Raw genomic sequence first — 21,881 nt, 5'->3', positions numbered from 1 at the left:
AAAAAACTGACCATTTTCTTCAGGAGTTACATTGCTAACTGACTGGTAAAACCACCCCACCATCATGGAATGGTTTTGCCATCGTCTCCATGCACCATGTTTTGGTAGTTTTAATCCATACATTTTGACAGTGACATGTCTGTTAGTGGATTCTATAGACTGAAATACAAAGTATAGCATCCCGCATCTCGTGATTGATAGGGAAGATTAATTTAGTTTATTTATATCTTTCCCATCTTTGTGTAGAGAAATGGTCTGAAACTATTTATCCGGACCCACGAGATGCAGAGACGCTGTACAACATACAATACCTTCAGCCAAATGATTATAGCCCATTACAGAATCATGTGCCATCAATTGTTCGCAATGCAGAAGACGGCTCGAGAGTTATTGTCAATGCTGTCTAAATTGGTTCTCGTGTTTTGACTACAAATGAACTGAATTAAAATATTGACATCTATGATTTACAGTACATTAAAGCTGGAACTACATTCATTATGTAGCGTACAAAGCATTTACTGTTACCACTCTGGAAAGTCCATATACAGTTCCTTAGAGGTGTCCAGTGCTTGATGCATAATATTCCTGAAGTGCAAAGTGCCAGAATAGTTGTTATAACTTAATCAACACTCATTATAAATATTACAAAATGTAAAATGTATAAAACAACATTAAAATCCTAAAGTGCAAATTGTTAATAGCAGCATCATTCTTCTAAAGTGCAAAGTGCAAATCTGGCAGTCATTACAGAAACACTAATAATACAACATGTTTTAGTAATCCCACATGTCGAATAACTGTGTCTCAAATTAGTCGTCTGCACGAGCTCTCCTATGGATATTGAAGGTTAATAACTCCGTTATATTAAAGTGCCTAGTGCCAATTGTCGTCTGTTTCAAATAAAGAAGAAAGTCCTTTCTAAAGACCAATATCTGCTCTATTTTGTGTTGTCCTTTTGTCATAATGCCAATAGCCATCTCACCAATATACTTGGCCAAAAAGCTTTCCACACTTATCAACCACATACTAAAGTGCAATATCCAAGAAAACTACCACCACATTAAAATGTAAATATAAAAAAGAGAATAAAAACACAGTATATCAAATAATCCTTGTGTAAAACACTGCTGCTGGCAATCAATTGTTCTGTTGGAAATATGGTCTTAGTATTTCTTAACTTTGTACTCCATAACCACAGTTGTTGAACATGAATTGGGATCAAATACTGTTCATAAAACGAGCTAAAAATATGGTCCCATACATGATAATCATGTTGCTTATTGGCCCAAAAATGTGTAGAGTTCCTCATCGATGTTGTGACCGTTGGGAGATTTGCTCTCAAAGTCCAGAATACACCGGTTTCGTGTTGTTGCAATAATTTTTCTTTGTCACCTCCTCTTGGTCCAGTGTCTATGTTCTGAATGCCAAAGAAACCAAAGCTGTTCTTATTATGATATTCAGCAAAATGTTTGGCCATAGGGTAATTCACGTCGCTGTTAATGATGGCACATGCATGTTGTTGGATGCGTATTTTCAATTTGCACTTAGTGCTGCCTATGTACCATTTTTTACACGAACAGGTAAGTACATAAACTACACATTCAGTTTCACATGTGATGGTCTCTGATATTTCGACCATTTGCCCTGTGACAGGATGTTTAAAGAAATTGCAATTATTTGCATATTTACAAGGTGTGCATTTGTGAAAACCTTTCTTGGTAATTCTCAGCCAATTCTTTTTGCTGCTTTCTTCAACTTTCGGCATATAGCTTTGGACCGATTTCTTCTGTATGTTATTTCGGGCCTATTCTTCAAACTGCATAGGTCCCTATCCACCATGAGGATTTGCCAATACTTATGTATGATTCGTTTAATGGATGACACTTGAGTATTGAAGGTAAGAATGAGGCGTGTACTCTCAGTTTCTGTGCCTTCATTTGCTTTTTTGCTTGATCCTGATAGGAGGCTCTGTCTCTCTTTGGATCTTGCTGTGAGATAGGCCCTCTCTATCACCTTCTTCGGGTACATTTGACGTTTGAAACCTTGAGCTGTAATTTTGCTTTCCAAGTCAAAAACGTCTATTGTACTGTTGTTTCTTCTGAGTTGTATGAACTCCCCATATGGGACACTCCAAATTAGGTTTTTCGGGTGTCCACTTTTTGCATGTAGTGGGGTGTTACATCCAGTGCTCTTTCTGTGTAGTTCGCAGGTTACTTTGTTATTTACAATTCTCACATTTACATCTAGAAAAGTTATTAACGTGCGGCTATGCTTTTCCGTAAATCTCAGATTGTTAGAGTTCTGATTCAGAAGTTTCACAAAGTCCAACCATTTCCTTTCTGTGCCTTTCCAGATTATAAACAAATTGTCTATATATCTTAACCACAGTACCACATTGTCTTTGTATTCTCGGTTGCAATCTGCCCATACCTCAAGTTCCTCCCATGCTCCCATTGTCAAGTTCGCATATGAGGGCGCAAAAGTTGTGCCCATAGCAGTCCCCTGCATTTGCTTGAAGTATTCATTATTGAACAGAAAAACATTGTTCGTGAGGCAAAGATCTATCATTGTGAGGAGCATCTCGGTATGTTCTAAGTAATTCAGAGTTTTGGTATTCAGAAAGTGTCGGCACGCCTTTTTACCGTATTTGTGGCCAATGGACGTGTATAGTGATACCACGTCCATGGTCACCATCAGATAATCTGATTCCCAAGGTATGTCCTCAACGCACAACAGGAAATCTGTGGTGTCTTTGAGGTATGACGGTAGCACAGATACAAAGGGAAAAAGGGCCTCATCGATGTATTTGGACATGTTTTCAAGAGCCTAGCCAATCAAACAGACAATGGGCCTTCCAGAGGTTTATTCAGATCTTTATGTACCTTAGGAAGAAAATAGATGGTAGGTACAATTGAGTTGCTGGTTGACAAAAACCTTTGAGTCTCCTCTGTAAGAATGCCTTGTTGTTCCCAATCCCGATGGGAGTGCATTTATTCTGGTCTCCAATTCCTTGATTGGATTGGTACTGATTCTTGTATAGCATGTTTTGTCATTCAGCTGTCTGTATGCTTCTTTAATAAAGTCTGTTCTATTTTGTAAGACTATATTCTGCCCCTTGTCTGAAGGTTTGATAATACAATTTTGTAGCTCCTGTAGCTCTGTTAACACTTGTCTGTCAAGGACTGACATATTGTCCTTGAAATTCCGCTTGTGTTCCTTCCTTGTCAAAGTTTTGAGATCTTCAATAACCAAACTCTGAAATGCTTCAATGTTACTTCCAGTACTTATAATGGGATTAAACCTGGACTTTTGTTTCAATTTGCTTTTGGCTGTCCAGTCTGTTCTGATGTTGAGTTCTTCAAGGTCAATAGGCTCATCTTCAGTGCCTATGTCTAGGCCCTTTTGTAAGCCTACCAAGTCTGCTAATGTGTTCATTTAATTTATTTTAACCTCTGTTTTTCCCATTGTTTTCTGTGTTGGGCGTTTCTTTATTTCATTTGTTGCAAAAAATTTCTTTAGCCGTATTTTGCGCACATATTGTTCGAAATCAAGCCTTGTTTGTACATAGTCATTTTTTGCATTGGGGCAAAAGTTCAGACCCAGACTCAGTACTTTGGTCTGGCGGGGGGTGAGGATATGTTCAGATAAGTTGATTATTTTGAACTTGCTGTCATCTTCTTGCTCCGTATCACTTAGTTTCCAGAGCGCAGAGATCTGGCCGGGGTAGTGTTCTTTGTATTTCCGGCTCCTCTGCCCCCTCCTCGTGTTTTTTTTCAGCCTCTGCCTCTCCCACGGTTTTGATTTCCCCCTCTTGTTGACTTCTTTTTCCTGCCGTCCTGGCGCAGTAGACGCATCTTGTCTAAAAAATGTAAACAAATGTTGGGTTCATCTGTCTCACTGCTGGTTAAGTCTGACTCAGATGCCGAGGAGGGCTCACTGGTATTGGTTTCGATTTCTTCAATTGGCTTCGTATGTTTGCTCAAGGACGCTTGTCGCAGTTGGTCAAATCTTTTGGCAAAGGTGTACACCCTTCCCCTTTCGTAGTCCTCCTTATCTTTGAGGAACTTCCTTTGTTTCCTTTGTTTGATCTCCTCTTCATACTCAACCAAGTTTTTTTCCATGTTATTTTTCAATTTTTTACCATTTTCAGTTTCAGTTATTTTCTTCAATTGATTTTCCACTTCACCTATTTATCTAACGTCTTGATACGGTCCGCACCAGCATATTTTACCAACAGTTGTAAAAATCTTCTTGAACACCCATTGGTTGCATCACTCCATTCTTGTAGCATCATAGGTATAGGTATATATAGGTCTTAGTTTCCATCTGATTTTTCATCCTTCCTTTTCATTCTTCAGATGGTTCTTCTGCTCGACTTTCATTTGGCTCTTCAATCAGTCGTGAACCATGTCTGGGGAGACAGCTTTTCAACTGATTGATGTGGACCCATTTGTTTTCTGTCTGTTCTCCTTCTGGGATGCGGAACCTATTCACAACAGGTGATATTTTATCTACAATTTAAAGTGACCACGTCCAGATGGGAGGGATTTCCACTCCTTGGCCTTATTCCTCTGAAAATCCAGGTGGCCAAGACATGGCCATCGCTTTTGTATCCAGTTCATGGGGGTTGACCAGTGCGGGAGGATCACCTGGGTGAGGGGTCTTCGGTGAGTAGGAGTGGGATACCGGATGGTGAGATGCAATATCCCCTTCCCTGTAACACCTTTACCTCATCCTACAAGGTAGGATATTTAGGAACTCAACCCTCCCCTTTTACAACATGAAGACTTTCTCACAGACAACCCGCTATGAGAGAAAATGGACTAACACCCAAACCGTATACATGACGTGTCCCAATACAATGGTCAGGCAAGGTCAGGCAATTACTGACAATCACACACACCTGACTTCCATTACGCTTCACCACATGGATAAAAGATGCAGCATGAGAGCACACTCTGAGCGAGGCAAAGCACACGAGGAAACAGCAGTTCCAAGATGGCAGTTTAACAAGAGGAAAAAGACAGCAAAACAGAAGGGTATCACAAGGAGGGAAGTTCCCTTCACCTTTTCGCCAATGAACCGTTACTTTCACTAAGCCTCAAGAATAGAAACTTTAAGACCAGGAAACCAGGCTGAGGAACCCTGCATTGTATGGCGGAGATATCCGGGGTCCACCCGCATTGATAATCAAGGCAGGGAGAATCGCTTGCTGTCCTGGTACTGTCCTTGGCTCCAACAACAAAGCAGTATCAGTGAAATCAACACAGCTGATGAATTGGGGAGACCAATACAGGACCGGTCTGTTTTGAAGCCAAGGTTGCAAGTGGCAACATTGTATGTTGAGTGCTGGAATGAACATTGTATGACATGCGTGTGATTGAACTGCAGATGAGTGATTGAACTTTGAAACTAAGATACAATACCTTTTACCGAGTGGTCCGGCACCGCGTGTGTGCTCAATCAAAGGTCTCTGTAAGGCAGTGGTCTTCAAACCTTTTTGGCCTGGGCCCCCCCTGAGCAAAATTTGGGCAAGCCGGGCCCCCCCCCCCAAAAATACCAAATGGACAGTATGTACAAATGGCTATGAACTATTGCGCGCCGTCACCACACCCTACTCCCAGTGTAGTCCCTGGGATCCCCCACCAGTATAGTCGCTGGACTCCCTCATCCCACTCCTACCCAGTCCCTGGGCTCTCCCCACCCCATCACAGACCCTGGGCTCTCCTCACCCTTCTCCCACCACTATCCAGTGCTCCCGCCCATCCTGCTCCCATCACAGTCCCTGGGCTCCCCCCACCCAGTTCCCAACACAGTCTGAGGGCCAGTGGGAGCTGGTGAATTTTTTAAGTGGAGGGGCATAAATAGTTTCCACAAAAATGCCATAGTGACCGAGCGCAGCGAGGGAGCCCTAACCAATCAAGAGGGGTTCGGGGGGTTTTCCCCCCTTGAATTTGTTTTAAAATAATGGATTAAAATGTTGCATTTTAGAGCATACTTATAAATAAAAATGGGTAAAAAGACAAACAGTTTGCAATTGGCGCTGGGGGGCTAAGGGGGAAAGCATGGTATTTTTGACTGGACATCTATGACAGATAGAAAAAATACCATCCCTGTCACCTGGGCTCCACAGCACCTCAGAAGGAGAGCTGATTTTGGCAGGTGGGTAGGGGGATTGAGCAACAAAGGCAGTTTTAAAATGCCTTTGTTGTACAATCCTCCTTCCCCCTCCACTCTTTTTTTGGCCAATGTGGGCCAGTTTGATGAGTTACTTCACTATGCAGTTAGTATTGTTGCTGAATAAACAGTCTTTAAATATCACAATTTGCTTACATTTTAACAAAAAGCACCCCCTTGGATACTATTCAAACAGTCTGTGCCTAAAGGAATGACTATCCATTTGCAACTGTGGGTCACTTTTTCATTGGAGCCTCAGACAGCTGTATGGTCCAGTCCGACCCTGTAAGCCTCCCCTGCCCATATCCTCAATCTAAAAAAAGAAATAAAAAAAGAAATAAAACAGATATATTTTTTTTTTACTTTTCATGCTGGGCTCTCGCGCTCCCCTCCCCCCCGGTATGCAGCCACGCCCCCCTAGGGTTGTCGCCCCACAGTTTGAAGACCTCTGCTGTAAGGTATTCAGCGGAGAGTTGACAAAAGTGAAGGAGTCGCAAAGGATTGTGAATCGAAGTGGTCCTGTGACGGGTCAAGCAAAATCCTGCACACAATCGAAAGTCTTTGATGTTGATACGGTTAAGGATTCCAATCGTGCGGCACACACCAGACCAGGACTCTTGCCACCAGCCTAAGATGCAGCGCACAATTAGAATACTTTTGAATATTTTCCTAGAATTCGGATTGAGCTAGCACCCAACCCGTCTCACACCCACTTTTACAAATACCCCAGGTCACAGTGGACCATAAACCAGGCCGGTGGGTGGTAATACAATATTTATTTATTTTAATTCAAAGAAAATCCCTCAAATTTAATATTGGGCAGCAATCACCAATGGGGTGATAAATACAAGGTAAAATGATGAAATACACTTAGTTTGAACTTGTACCATAACATATCCAAAGCACAAATGAATGGGAGCAATTTTACTGTTCGGGTAGATAGCACCCCAGTTAAGATTTCCCCCTGCAATGCTCACTCAAACCCATACTAATCGTATTTTGAGTGGATAGAAAGGAGCAGCAAGGAGTCAGGTATACTAGGCAGTAAACAGAATTAAAATCCGAACTACCCCCACAAAATGAGAGGCAAAGTCGGATTCAAAACCCTTTGCAATTGCATAAATAACACTCACAATTACTAAAAGATTAATTTAATGTGTGGTTAAATGAATGAGGTAAATATGAGTTCTAACAGTATTAGGGATGTAAGAGCACTAGCAAATACAAGGCAAGATATTAACAACAGGCATACAGTTGAAAAATCAACTTTGAAGTGTCAACACAGTGCAGTCAAAATCGCACGCATAGAATTTGCATTTTCTGACTTTCATAGGTTTAAATGTCAAAACAGTTTGGAAAATGGGTGAAATAGACAGAATTGGAATGCAGTTTTATGCTGGATGACAGATGCACATCACATGGGTTAATACGCAACTGAAAGAGTGACTCTAACTTAATGACAGTATGATATTCTCACGGGAAAAGTTAATTCAGTTTGGAAAGGAAAGGACAAGTTTCACTTAAACTAGATTTAGGGGTTAGAAAAAAGAATGGCCACCGGTGAATAGAAAAGTTACGCTGCAGTTGTTACCCTTCACGCTGTGTGCCTCTTTTTAGAGAGATTTAATTTATTTAATCAAAATATTACTAAGGACTTTTAAATGACGGAAATGAGTGGAAGAATAGCGCTAACACTGGGACAGGATGCACAGAGAATTCTGACAGTTTTAAACAAGTTATCAGGTTATTGATGGGATTAGTTAGAGAGTGGAACAAAGACAAGGTATCAGGATGGGGTATGCAATGTGTTGCTATGGGATGGGGTGATATTCACTTCAGCACTTGAGTTTGGGATTTGGGACAGCCAACCGAGTTCCTGGAAACCAAGGCAATGTCTGGTCACTGGTCACTGTGGTGGGGCCCTCCTAGAAGGAAACAGCTGGGCAAAGGTCTGGTCACGGCAGAGTAGCACCTCAGCTGGATGGAACGGGTAGCAGGGCAAGTGAGCAGCACTGGATAAGCCCAAAGAGGGCTCAGCCACCTTTCCCCTTTCTCCCTGAGTTATTGCAATTTTCAGTGGGGTTTCTTTTTGGATCAGTGGTCCTGCCTGGATAGGGTAAGCTATGCTCTGGCCTGGCAGTGGGATCTGGAATCTGGCAAGATGCATATGGAATATCAGGATACGCAGGAGCTGGAAAATTCAGAAGAGAGTCTCCCTTGTCTTTGTGAGCTTCCCCCTTTTATAAAGCGGGTGACATCACAGGATTATACAATGGGGCCGGCTTTGGCTGGACATGCCTCTAACAAAGGGATAGGTCAGCCTATGTATGTCGCCTCCTTCCTAGAAGCAGATTGGACTGAAGGAGGGGGCTCAGCTTTAGGGGTTGTGTTTTTATGAGGTACAGAGCAATCCCACAGTCATTTTTGCCAAAAATCAGTCAGGACCTAAATCACACATTTGTACAGTTATGGCACTTTTGCAAATCACACAGGCAATTGACATATCCCACACAAAGCATAATATTCCAACTCCCAGGTCTGGTCGACATTGTTTCGCCCTTCTAATAATCTTTCACCATTTTTGGTGGGAAATATTTAACCTACGATTCTATAACTTTATACATGTTTTCATATTGTCACAGAGCATGTTTGCATTGATTTCCAAAGTTTCACCATGTATACTTTTCCCATGATTAACCCTTTTCTGCCGTTTGCATCCCCCACATGCTAGGGGACTCAACAATGTCTTGTTTTAATGCCACCAAAATTACATTTAAACTGTTAAGCTGTCACATTTCTGCGTCTTCTGGTTGCAGAGATAAGTCTTAAAGTTTATTAATTCCGAACAGTCTTTTGCCCCAGATGGGCTAGCTTTTGTCTCCCAAATAAGGACATACTTCCAACCCCCAGCAAATGTCAGTCTTTAGCCAGGCTTTAGCCAGCCTGAATCCAATGTGTCTCTGGAGTTGCCTTTGAAGCTCCCCAGTTTAAGTTGAGGGGATGTGTTGCTTAAAAAGTCACACCTAAGTGTCCTAGAATCCATTGTATCAAGCTGGAGCACTGCCACAGAGTCTGATGAGCGTGTTACATCCACCACCCTTTCCTATTCAGATGCCTCAGGGGCTGTATACTTGAAGGAAGGCAAATCCTGTTCCCAGGAAGCCATGTCCTTTGAAGCCAGGGGCTGAAAAAAACCTGTCCTGCTGGTTTCACAGAAGATGTATTAATTTTTTTTCCCTTCCTGAACCAGAAGGAAGTCCGTTAGGAATAAATATCCTACATATATTTCCAAATAAACCCCCCCTCACCTTTCTATGCAAGGACAAGGCCTTAATTCAACAAGTTACTTTTAAACAGACATTTTCTTGTTTGTAAAAAGCAACAATTTTTCCACGTGGTGAATTTTCCTTTTGCTGTCACTTCCAATGCGGGTTTATCTGACATCTAGATTCTAAACCTTATTTGCAGCCCTAGTCAATTTCTCATGCACATAAATCTGTTCAAAACAAGAGTCCACTGACACTAAGATAAGCACAGAGAAATAGGGTTTCTTGTTCCCTCTTGCCCCACATATGCTTGGCAAAGAAAGCACAGCCATCATTTTTGTAGCTGCAAAACACAGTTTTGATGCGAGGGAATGGTGCTCAAAGGAACCAGCGCAGCCATTCTGTTGGTATTGCTGAATTGCAGCTTGGTGATGGAGGTGAATTCTGCTGGTTTGGTAAATGTACCCCACAATACAATAAAGGATATTTCTGTGTTACAATAGATAATTTTGCCCAAACCCGACAGAGGGAGACTGATTAAGAACCTTGTGTTAAAGGGGATCTGAGCCCGGCAGTGCGGGATACGGGGTGAACAGTGAATCACCCAAGAAATTGGATATGTGTAAATCCTGAGAACATTGTGTTAAGGTGGATCTGAGCCCGGCAGAGGGGATCCAAGGTGAATAGTAAATCACCTAAGAAAATTGAGTATATTTGAAATACAAAAAGGAAAGGAACTTTATTGTTTGTTGCTTCAGGCCCTTTTGGAAAGAAGAGACTTTGATTGGCAAAGAGACTTTGGCACAGAAGGACATGATTTTGAAGCTTTGAACTGCCCTATCGTGCTAGAGAAGCCAGAGACTGTGCTAAGCTTGAGTGTGTCACCTTGTCCCCTGCTAAAACGTGGGAAAGGGAAGCCAGTGGCTTGAAATCATGACATAACATTTCTTGAACCTTTTTCTTTTGCATAACATTATTTCCCACACTATTTGTATTTAGAGGTTAGGATTGGCAATGGATATATTAGAATAGGCCCTTTTTATTTTGACAAGACACCACTAGGACTGCATTATTATTATTTGATGGTCGTAGCTTTCTCCCATCTTTAGATTTGGCTTAGATAGATATTTTTCAAACCCAATTGAATTTCAATAAACACCCTTAAACTGTGGTCACTTGCGTCTGTCTTACTGTTGATACCATGCCTTCCTTACACCTACCTCATATTCTTTCTTGGGGGGTTTTAGATCATAATAGGTCTTCATTCCTGCAGCCAACCATTCTAAATTGCGCTGAGCATAAGCAAAAGCATGCTGGAGGTGCTTCCTTAAATTTTGAATGTACTCATGAGTAGTGGACGCATTCGTCAGTGCCTGCTCCTGAGCCCTATAAGGCAAATGCTGCAGTAACACCATTTTTCGTCCGGTCATGAGCTAAAATGGAGACTTGTTTGCTGAAGAAGATGGTGTAGACCTAATAGCCATCAGGACAAGCGGTAATAGGATGTCCCAACTGGGCCCAGAGTCTGCCACAAACTTCTTTAAGATGCTCACAATGTTTTTTTTGTATCTCTCTACGCCTCCACTGGAGGACTGATGGTAGGCAATGTGGAGTTTTACCCCTACAATATCCCACATCTTCGCCATCACTTCACTGGTAAAATGGCTTCCTCGGTCCGACTCAATCCTCTGCAGGAGGCCGAAACAAGAGAAGCTGTGATTGATCATGAGTGCAGCAGCTGTCTCCGCCTTACAATTCGGGGCTGGAAAACATTCTACCCACTTTGTGAACGAGCATGTCACAGTCATCATGTACTTGTTTCCTCTAGAGCAGCGAATCACTGGCCTGATGAAACCGTCTTGCAAATCTGACCAAGGCAGTGTCATTCCCCTTTTTGTAGGGGAGCTCTGTGTGTGAGTGACTGTGTTGAAAATGATCACACACAAGGCACCCATTTAGGTAAGTGTTGACGTCCTGTCACATGTGTGGCCAGTAAGCAACCTCATGCAAAACATCTAATGTTGTGTGAAACCCCATATGACTGGCAGTGGCTGAGTCATGGGTGTGGTTCAACATCAGGCTTCGGAATGAGGTAGGTACCACCCAATGGTCACAGCTATATAGGGCTCTCCTTACCAACAAACCGTCTTGGATCCAGAACATCTTGGAAAACTTCATCAACACCAGGAGATCCCCTTTATCGGTATAATCTTAGAGGAAAGCTTACAGGGTCTTCAATGTATTGATAACATTTCCCAATGATTGGGTCCTCTTTTTGTGCAGTGATCAAATCTGCATCTGGGTTATCTTTACTCCACTGGGCAGTCGGGAGTTCACTGTTGGCATCGGTTTGATTTCCCCCAGCAGGGATTCCGTTTCTATGAAATCCTCCTGCAGAGCTCTGGTTTTAGCCAGCTGATCATCCAGGTAATTCCCAGTCTTATCTGGTCCCTCTATTTTGGAATGACCCCTGTTTTTCCACCAATAAATGGTCATCTCACTGGAGGTCACCAAATCATCAATTGACTGGATCAGTTTGGCATGCTTTAGGGGTTTGTTGTTGGCACAAAGCATGCCTTGATTCTTCCAGTTAATCAGGTTCTCCACAAACCCATTCCTGACATAATCGGAATCAGTGATTATGACTAGTTCATTGAGTTGGTGGTGCACTGCAGTGAGTATGGCTTGATAAACAGCCATAAACTCTGCAACCAGACTACTTCAGGGTCCTATTTTATAACCAGAAGATGTTCCGGGGTATCATCCACCCAGGCATTCCCAATGCCAGCCACCAGTTCTTTTTCCCTGTTGCTATCAACATGGTAGGAGCACCCATCCACATAAACTGTGGGTATCCCCTGACACGTGTCTTTTTCATAGACCTTGTGTGAGGAAGTTAAGTACGCTTCCATGTTGTTGTTGGTCATTAGACTTTCCTCCTCTGGACAGTTTTCATGAGCACAATCATGCAAGTCTGCCAACCCTTGCGTGAGGGGACTCTTCTTGTGTTGGCTATGTCTGAACTCCACAGGAAAGCCTTGCATGGACAGAATCAAGGAAGTAATTCTGGAATTACTAACGTTCCCCGCCCGGATTCTGTCACTTTGTAGATATTGCAAGGGTTGGTGAGGAGTATCAACAATTATGTGCTGCCCCTGAAGGAATGGGCAGTAGTTTTTCAACACCCACACCATTGCCAGGAGTGCTTTTTCGCAGTCATTGAATTCTTTCTCCACTGAGGACAAAGTCTTGCTCGCGTATGAGATAACTTTGTTGACCTTGTTATGCTTTTGGTGCAATACCGCTGTTAGGCAAGTATCTGAGAACCCAGTCTCCAAGAAGAACTCATTGTTCTTTATGGGGTAAGCCAAAGAAGGAGCATGGAAAAGGCTTCTTTTTAGTTGTTTAACTGCCTCAGATTGTTCTGGACTCTACTCCCACTTGACTTCGGCCTTTGATAAATGGACCAAGGGTCTAGTGACCTCTGCGTAGTCTTCATTGAACTTCCGACTATAATTAGTGGGTCCAAGAAGGCTTCTTAATTCTCGCAGGGTGGTATGGTCTTTTAATTTCAATAAGACTTCCACCTTCTTTGCCTGGGGAAGGCCCTCAGAGGTGATCTCGTGCCCTAAGAAGTTGACTCTGATCTTAAACCACAGTGACCTCTTAAAGGACAGTTTTGCTCTGGCTTTCTGCAACTGGGTTAGAACATAGCGGATTTCTGCAATATGTTCTTCAACAGTTGGGCTCTTGATCAAAACATCATCCACATAGGCCAGGTTTCCCCTTCCACCCAAATCGGGCATGGCCTTATGGGGGAAGATGTTGAACTTATTGCCAGAGTTTATGTATCCAAATGGGGTTTGGGTGCATGTGTACTGCTGCCTCTAAGGTAACTGCAAGCTTGTACTGGTCTTCCCTACTCATGGGTACTGTCCAATAACCACTGGTCAGGTCACTGGTGGTGTACACCTTTGACCCTTATCTGGGCCAGTCCCTGATCAATGTAGGGAAGGGGCCATCTTGACATGTGGACCTGTTTGTTCAACTCTCTCAGGTCTGCACATAGTCTCTTTTGGTCGTTGGGTTTGACTATCCCCAGTACCAGGTTAAAGGTACTGTGGATCAGATAAATTATCCCACAAGATTCTAAATTCTTAATAATCTCCATGAGTGACTTCATGGATGCGAGAGGTAACCGGTATTGTTTCACAAATGCTGGAGTCATCTGGGGGTCCATGGGAATGGTGCTTGGATGAATGGATGTGCGTCCACAATCATATGAGTTCACTGAAAAGATATCTTGGAATTCCAAGAAGACCTGTTTTAGCTTTTGTCTTTGCTCCTCAGTCTCACAGGCATCAATCAGCTAGATAGATCATTTACTCGACCATATGCTTGAAACCTGGGAAGACCTCAGGCTTTGCAATTTCAGCGGTATCCTCCAGTTGGGTGGAGAAAACTATTTTGTTGGTGTTGACCTGGACAGGGGATTCAAGGTAGTGGTCCTTGACTCTGAACACGACCTCCTCCCTCCTAATGTCACAGGTCACCTCTTCCACACAGTAGGGGCAGGAAGAGTACACAAGGAAATTCCCAGCATGCTTACTAGAAATATTTTCTGGAGGAATACCATCGCTGAGGTCGTTTGGGATTGGTCCCATGATTTCATTACCTAAATCAATAGAATAATGTTGGGCATCAACCGCCATTCCAATAAAGGAGTCTGCTCCCAAAGTGATACTTCGATGGTTGCTGTTATCCACCAATATTCAAATGGTTTCATGTTCCAAGTCTACTATAGGTGTCAGATTTAAATGCAAACCTTGTTATTGGAGATGGGAATTTAGATTTATATAGGCGTCCTTATGGTTGAGGTTATTCCTTGCTTAATTTTGAGGGGGAGAGTGAATTGTCACACCTGCCCTGGGATGGTAATCTCTTCTCGCACTTCAACTTCAACCTCATAAGGCAGCAATTGAGCTGACCAGAATGTTTTTTCAGTGTTGTCAAAGCCCATGCGGTTACCCCCAGTCGGGACCAGGCTTTATTATTAATTAGGTCCAAATTGATTGCAAATCGGTTGAGAATGTCACTTCTCAGATAAAAAGTGTAAGGGACAGCTCTCACGACCCAACAATTATTCTCTATACTTTTTTCACCAATGGACATCTTTAGCATACAGCTAGGTGGGAGATGCTTGGAATTTGATGTTTCCAGACCTACTTCCCATTAGTCAATCAATTTAAATGTGGGAATGGTCTGCTCTTTTGGGAGTTTCCTGAATAATACTTCGCTAACGAAGCTCCTTCCATTATTCAGGCATACTCTGGCGAGATCCGGCTCCTCCCTTTCATTTAATTTAATGGGGAAAAACAACTTCTTATCCTTTTTCTGAATGTCCGTCAGACTTTGAGTAGGTTCTTCCTTGTCTGATTTCACAGGACTTAATGTTTCCTCTTATTTTGGACCGGTGTAAAATGTTAGGGTCTTCCCTTCCAGTGTGGATTACCACTTAAAACTGGGAGAATGGTTGATTTTCAAGAATGGAGAAGTGTTCCCATCACCAGTTTGTTCTCCTACAGAGATGACAGTGATGTCTGGGACTTGGTTATACTTGAAATGGAACGCTACATTCTCAGAATGTTGATCAATTACGTGACAGGTTCCATTCAGGCTTTCATAATTGGTATTTATTTTAATTTGATAGTGTGGTTAGTCTGAGTCCAGAGGACCTTGTTTACACAGTCAATCAGAGGGGATAACCTCCTCAGGAGATCGTTCCCCAGTTAACAAGGTGTGCCCTCTGGAGTCACAACTATCACCAGATGTTTCAGCCGATGCAGTCCGAATTTTAATTCCAGATCCGCAGTCCCTTTGACGGAAATATCATTCCCGTTGAAATTTTGGAGGTGTCCGGGAAGTGGTGTGAGTGGTAATTGGTGGCCCTCCCCCATCCTGAGTTTAGTTGGTCAAAGGCCTTTTTGGACACGAGGGTTGCTTGCGATCCAGTATCCACCAGAGCTGATCATTCACACTGACCCTGCACCTTGACTGGTGCATGCAATCGGCCTTCTTTCTCCTGCAAGGTGCAAAGAAAGTGCCCGGTGGTTATTTTCTTAATATTGAAGTTCTACAATCTTGGACATTTTTCTATGTCGGAGTTCGGGAATCTGTAAAAAAAATCTTTGCAACTCGCAATGGCAGTTGTTGGGGAATCCTCCTTTTCCCCGGCTCCTTGGCTGTTCACCTTTACCTGGTGACAGTTCTCAGAACCCGTTTGGAGAAAGGACACCCCCTCTGTTTCTATTCTGTCTGGCTCACATGTTCAGTTGAATAGTTTCTGGTTCTGAGTCAGTCTCCATACTTACCCTGTCCAACTCAGGGTCTTTTGGGACCCATTTTCATTTGGGAGGGATTCCACCATTTGTGAAAGAGAATGTCCACTTACCTGACTCCTCAAGGGATTCTTCTCTTTGAAAGGGGATGATCTGGAGTTCCTCCACAAAGTGGGCTCTTCTTTGGCTTCTCCTACTTACCCTTTGCTCTTTGGGTTCTAACATTTAGGGGGTAGAAGAGACTCTTTCAGGCTTAGAGGTTTTTAGGGGTTCTGTTTGGGTGAGAAAGGAAGCTTGCTCTAGGGATTGGCATCTCCTCTCCACCGGGTGCCCTCCTCAGGAAACTGTGGTTTGCTGGTGGTTTCCTCCCGTCATTTCTCCCCTGAGGCATCAGACCTGGGTGTTGGGGAATTCTGGGAAGCACAGGTAGGTTGAGAGTTGTACTGACCCTTGGTATGCACACCAGATCATCGGTCAGTTGCTGGACCTGTCGCTCCAGTTGTGAGCCTTTTTCTGGGTGGTAGGGAATTCTCAAGTCATACCTCTGCTGCTCCCGAAAAGGGTAACTTTCCCTTCTACCGGAGTAGCTTGGGTACTGGAAATTTCCCCCACAATTTTCTGGCCTGAATCTCCCTTCTCCCAGTTTGAGGGATCAACTGTCCAGGAACCGGGGAGAGAGAGGAGGATTGTTTTGGAAGTGGTTTGGGGGATATCCGAGGAAAATGTTCAGATTGGGAGGTGGAGTGATACTTTTCTCCTAAGGGAAGTTTGAAGGAAAGTTTCCAGGGGCAGTACTTACTTGTTTACATCTCCCCCACTTGGGGCGATCTAATGTATACATACCTCAGGGTTGGTTTAGTACCCCTGTACCTAGGACTTGCTCTGGGCCCCTGCCTGACTATCATTCGACTGGGCTGGGTTGGAGGTTCCCTTCTGCCCTCCATTTTGCTTGTTGGCTGGAGGGTTTCTTTTAGATCCCCCCCACCCTGTCTCCAGATCCAATGGAAGGGTAGTTTTTACCTCCACAATCTTTGCAGCATTAGGGGTGTTCAATGGTTTGGGGGCTATTGGTGAGGCTGATACCAATTCAATGTATTAGGCATAAAAAGGGTGCCAGATTGTGCAAGCACCTGAAAACCAGACAAAGGATCTTAAAATGAATTCTCTGCTGCCCTGGGAGCCAATGTAAAGACCGATGTAGGGCTGTGATATGTGTTCTTTTAGAGACTTTCAAAACAAGCCGAACAGAGGCATTTTGTGACGTTAATTGACAAGTGCGCCCACTTCTTTGGTTTGATCATTTGATGGTATAAAAGGGAGGGCGAGGCCCCGAAGATGAAGAGAATGAAAAGCAGACTGAACTTTGGCACCAACCTGGTGATCACTGCCTAGGTTTGCTTGGCAAATGCAGCCCAGATTCTTGATTTTGGGTGTATAGGCCAGATTTTACTGATTATATTGGGATAATAAATTGAAATTATAATTGATAAAAGGAGACACATAAATTGCATTTCATGCTCTTTCCCACAGAGAACTCGACCATCCGAACATTTGTAAATTCATCGGCGGTTGCACTGAAGTGCCCAATGTTTGCATCATAACCGAGTATTGTCCAAAGGGGAGCTTGAGTGATGTTCTGCTCAATGAAGATATTCCCTTGAACTGGGGCTTCAGGTAACCAGTCATCAGAAATATGAATTTGATGTTTCATACGTTAGCATGAAGTAAAGTCACATATATTTCCCCAATTCTTAAGGTAACAGTGGAATACTTCTGTTTGGGTGATCTATTAGCACAGTTGGCACTTCCTTGTATGTATGAGGGCACCTTTGGTGGATGAATATCTGCTCAGTAACTGTGTTAGGTCTAGCTAAAGAAAGCCTTTACTCTCTGCCAGAGCCCTTGACGATACATGTTAGAGAGGGGCCATGGTGCCTGCCAACTGCTCCATCAGCAGAACATGCACATTTTTGTGAAAGCTATGTTATACCTTTGGCTATTTTATAGGAGCGAATGAAGATAAGTTCTGGAGCGATTTGTAAATGATGTTTGCAAAACGTGTTTTGTTTCCCTGATGTTCGGTAAATTCATGTCTTTCACTTTTGTGGTGCATTACATGTTTCTTGTTCTTTTTGTTGTTTTTTGAAACCTTGCCCTGTCAAAAAAAATACATTTAGAATGCCAAACTATTGACTTTTGCCAATGCTTGCTATCATGCCAGTTGTATACATTGTACTGCCCTTAGTTGTAAACTAATTTGATTTTAATAGAGATCAGCTCTTCAATTGTTTATTTGGTGAGTGAGAACAATCATAGAGCAGTATAGTAAAATAAATGTCCTTTAGCCCTTTATTGTTGGGGCGGCAAAGCATAATCTGTTTTTTAGCATTGCTGTTCATCTTATTTTCAAGCTCTCCTAATTTTAGAACAATATTGGAACAGGAAAATACAGGGTCACAAAATTGCGCTTAAGTGTAGAAGTCAGGAATGCACCCAGACCTCGGGTTTCAAAGGCAGCAGCTGTTCTACTAGTCCCCATGTTCACAAGCAATACCCTTTCCCATTTATTAATAATGTATGTGCTGTTGAAATATCTTCCCATTTATAAAGTCTGACTTTAACGGGCCTCCCTGATGGTCTGTTAGAAACGACCCATTACCTACGCGGAAGAAGCAGCTTGAGATAGGTGACCTGGTCTTTTCCTCTGTTGCCATGCACTAAGATGCTACCTGGAATGGACGCTAAGCCTTCCTACCCCTATTTCAAAGAGGCCTCCTGTTACTCCATTTATTGAGGGTTTGCTTTACAGTATGAATGAGTTAGTGCAGTTGAAGACATGCAGAGGTTGTGATCTGTTCAAATGCACACATTCTTACTTTGAAGGAAGAATGAAAAGAAAGCATAACAACATTCATGACCTTAGAATAAGTCTGAGTGTCCCAAATACACCGGGATACCTTCCGCCCTTGCATATAAGGCCCCTGCCACTGTCTGGTCAGCAGTGCTGTGTTTTGAAATTTTGAGATCTTTGATTTTGCTGTGTGTCCTTACTCTCTCTGTAGACCCACTGTGAGAAGGATTGAGTTGTTGAGCTACTGTAACTCGGCCTATTTTGTGGCTAGTTCAGAGGTAACGGTGTCTGCTGGTAGTAACCACACTAATGGGTTAAACTAGTGCAGGGCCATCTTAAGTACTTTTGGGACCCTGGGCACGGACATCTTTGGGGCCCCCCTCCACCAAACCAAAGGAATTAAGGGATCAAGAATACTGGTTGCCCCCCCCCACCCGTCGCTCTCACAACCTATAGGATGATATGCTGTCTCGCAGCATAATAAGCACGTTTACTCCCTTTAAGTCCCCTTGCCCCATTCATTCTTGCTCTAATCAGAATGATAAACAAGTAGCATTTGAAGACCAACATTAGCAGTCTACAAAGGGGTTACTGTTCTAGTACATACAGGATACTTTTTATCAATAACATCCAGGAAGGTAGATGTAGTATTAATGCAGGACCGTATGTAAAAGGTACATGCAACTCATAATAGACAGAGAACTCACATTAGCTGCCTTAGAGAAGCAAAAATGCCTATGCATAGATAAAGACCACCAATTGGAAGGAAGGAGAACGCTACACATACCGTAGCATGGATAGCGGAGGCAGATTAGAAGCTACCAGGAAGGTGTCTTTATCTAGACAGACTGAGATTAGACATGGGATATGGTTTTCAAATAGTGTTGCCATTAGATAGCAACGAAACAAATGCCTGTGGTGTGCGATATAAATATTCTCTCTATTAACACAGTGAAACCATGAATCAGGCTTTTATGAAGATCATACCATGAGAAGGAAATCACTCAGGAGGGCTGACAATTTTGAAAGGTTTTGGGACTGGCAATATTGAGAGGTTAGGCAATACAAGATTAAATGAGATGCCCAGGATCACACATGGTTAAGGGGTGAAGCTGGGATTTGTGCCAAGTCTGCAATTTCTGCATTTGAACACTTTCTTTTCCAGTTCTTATCATGAACTAAAACAATCTCATTTTATTAAGAAAACAGACTTGGAAAGTGCACAAATCACATTACCAAATATGACCATTTTTAAACAAAATATTATAGAAGGGTGTTATGCAAAATGGGAATGATTCTAGCTTCATTCTCTCCATCATCAAGGGAAGTACATAAGAACCAGCACACCAATCGATGTGATTCAACAAATTTAATCTGGTTTTGTCTTTTGTATTTTAAAGCTTTAAATACTTCCAAAACAATGGCTTGTGACATTTTCATTCATAAACATGCATAGAAACCTTTGACTTTTACCAAAAAGGAAACTATGTTTTGTGTCAAACAAGCAGACCTTAAAATATGTTTGCCTGAAGCATGCAACATATGGTCCGCTCTCTTCTGTCTACCAACCCTTCCACCTAAATGACCTACATAAGAAGAGAGATCAAGTAATGGGCTAAATGATACCAGTAGCATGCAAGAAGGCAAACCTCACAGCAATGTAAGATATATTAGATGATTTGACCAGGATCACTGTATGGTCTGCTGGCAATTCCAGGAAACAAACATGAACGCTGTTGTTCCACAGTCTTGAATTAGGATATTTATTCACCTCTTGCACAAACAGTTTATGTAATCATTGGAGGCAATCGCCTAGGTTTTACAACACCCCATCTGAACAAACCAATTTCTAGACCTTTACCATACCAATTATATGTTAGTTTTTATATCAACCCCTATCTGGTACAGGTACATTGCTGATAATAGCAGATGTTGTTCCGCAAAACCAAGTACATATGGAGGCAGATTTATAAACTTCAGACGTAGTAAAGGCTCAGCCAATCTTGCTGGAATGTGATATTCTAATTTTGCATATGGACACTTATCTCTGCAATGGGTACTTCACACACTGAGCTAACTTCTGAACCATTGTGGCACTCAATTTATTAATATGCATTTCACCATTGCCTATTGCACATGATCAGCATAATTACCACAGGAAGGAAAGAATGCTAGAGTTGTGCCATAAGGTACACACAAACTATGTATACCACGGGGAAGCCAGAAAGCATTACATGATGATCAAGGCAGAATGCACTTGCCAAAACAGAAAGGCAATGGGTTAAGAGCCTCAGCAGCACCCCATAAAATATCCATCCTGACGTGTGCTATTGGAGACTGGTGAACAATGGAATCTTACTTCTTCAGATCATGCAGCTTTGGGGGCCCCCTCCACGGTGGGGGCCCTGGGCAAGTGCCCCTTTTGCCATCCCATAAAAACGTGTCTGAGCTAGTGCAAGGGACATTTCTAAAGTGATATTTTGCAGTGATTTCCAGTGTGTGCCCTTGAGTGCTTCCATAATATGGCGTGGCACTGCTCTTGGTGCAAAATCTGCCCAAATAGCGTTCACATTTTATGGACCCAGGTGATCTGAATCCTAGACATAGTAGTTCCAGTTAGTATTTCCTTTATGGTCATAATTGAATGTGGGTCAATACCTCTTTTTTGGTAGAAATAGTCACGGTTATGTCCAAATACTGACATGTCCCACATCCTCTTTCTCTAATGCAATTGTTGAGTTTCATTGAAATATGTTTTGTGAAACATTTCAAACGGTTATAACAAAATGATTTTTGGACTCATTTGTAGTCACTATTCATCCTCCTTGAAGGAGTAGTTTATGACACTTGTGAGGCAGTCTACACGTTTAAATAAGAAACGTTTTGGGCCACACAATCACCCCTGAAAGATGGCATGGCAGCCTGATCCCACTGGGTATATAACAACCACGATTCTAGAGAATGTTCGTCCTTGAATTGAGACTAAACACCGCTCCATAGCAGGGAGAGAGGGGTGCAGAAGAAGACATCTTTCACAGAAAAATAAAGCGCTGTATTTGGCTCCAAATGTTTCGAGTCGTGAAATGATGCCTCTAACCATACATAATAGGCGACGCCTGAACCAGTACAGGCTTCCACAGAGGTCAGCCACTGATTTTGCGCCCTACCACAGCATCGAATGTAATGTCCATTGCATCCTTGCTGCCATGCACAGAGAATAGTGACAAACTCAAGGCAATGTCCATTGCA

At 42.6% G+C, this 21,881-nt stretch overlaps 1 protein-coding gene across 1 annotated transcript in view; it reads left to right on the top strand.

Moving 5' to 3' along the window:
• LOC138510826 (atrial natriuretic peptide receptor 1-like) overlaps nucleotides 1–21,881 on the top strand; it is a 488,764-nt gene that overhangs the window by 264,900 nt on the left and 201,983 nt on the right. The window contains exon 12 of the mRNA XM_069626514.1: nucleotides 17,312–17,455. Coding sequence (XP_069482615.1) covers nucleotides 17,312–17,455 — 144 coding nt within the window. The remainder of the gene's footprint in view (nucleotides 1–17,311; nucleotides 17,456–21,881) is intronic.

This window comes from Ambystoma mexicanum, chromosome 6p, assembly GCF_040938575.1.
Source record: "Ambystoma mexicanum isolate Mex_15411 chromosome 6p, UKY_AmexF1_1, whole genome shotgun sequence".
Lineage (NCBI taxonomy): Eukaryota > Metazoa > Chordata > Amphibia > Caudata > Ambystomatidae > Ambystoma > Ambystoma mexicanum.
Note: the sequence above shows the minus strand (reverse complement) of the source record. Positions and strands in the feature narration are given on the sequence as shown.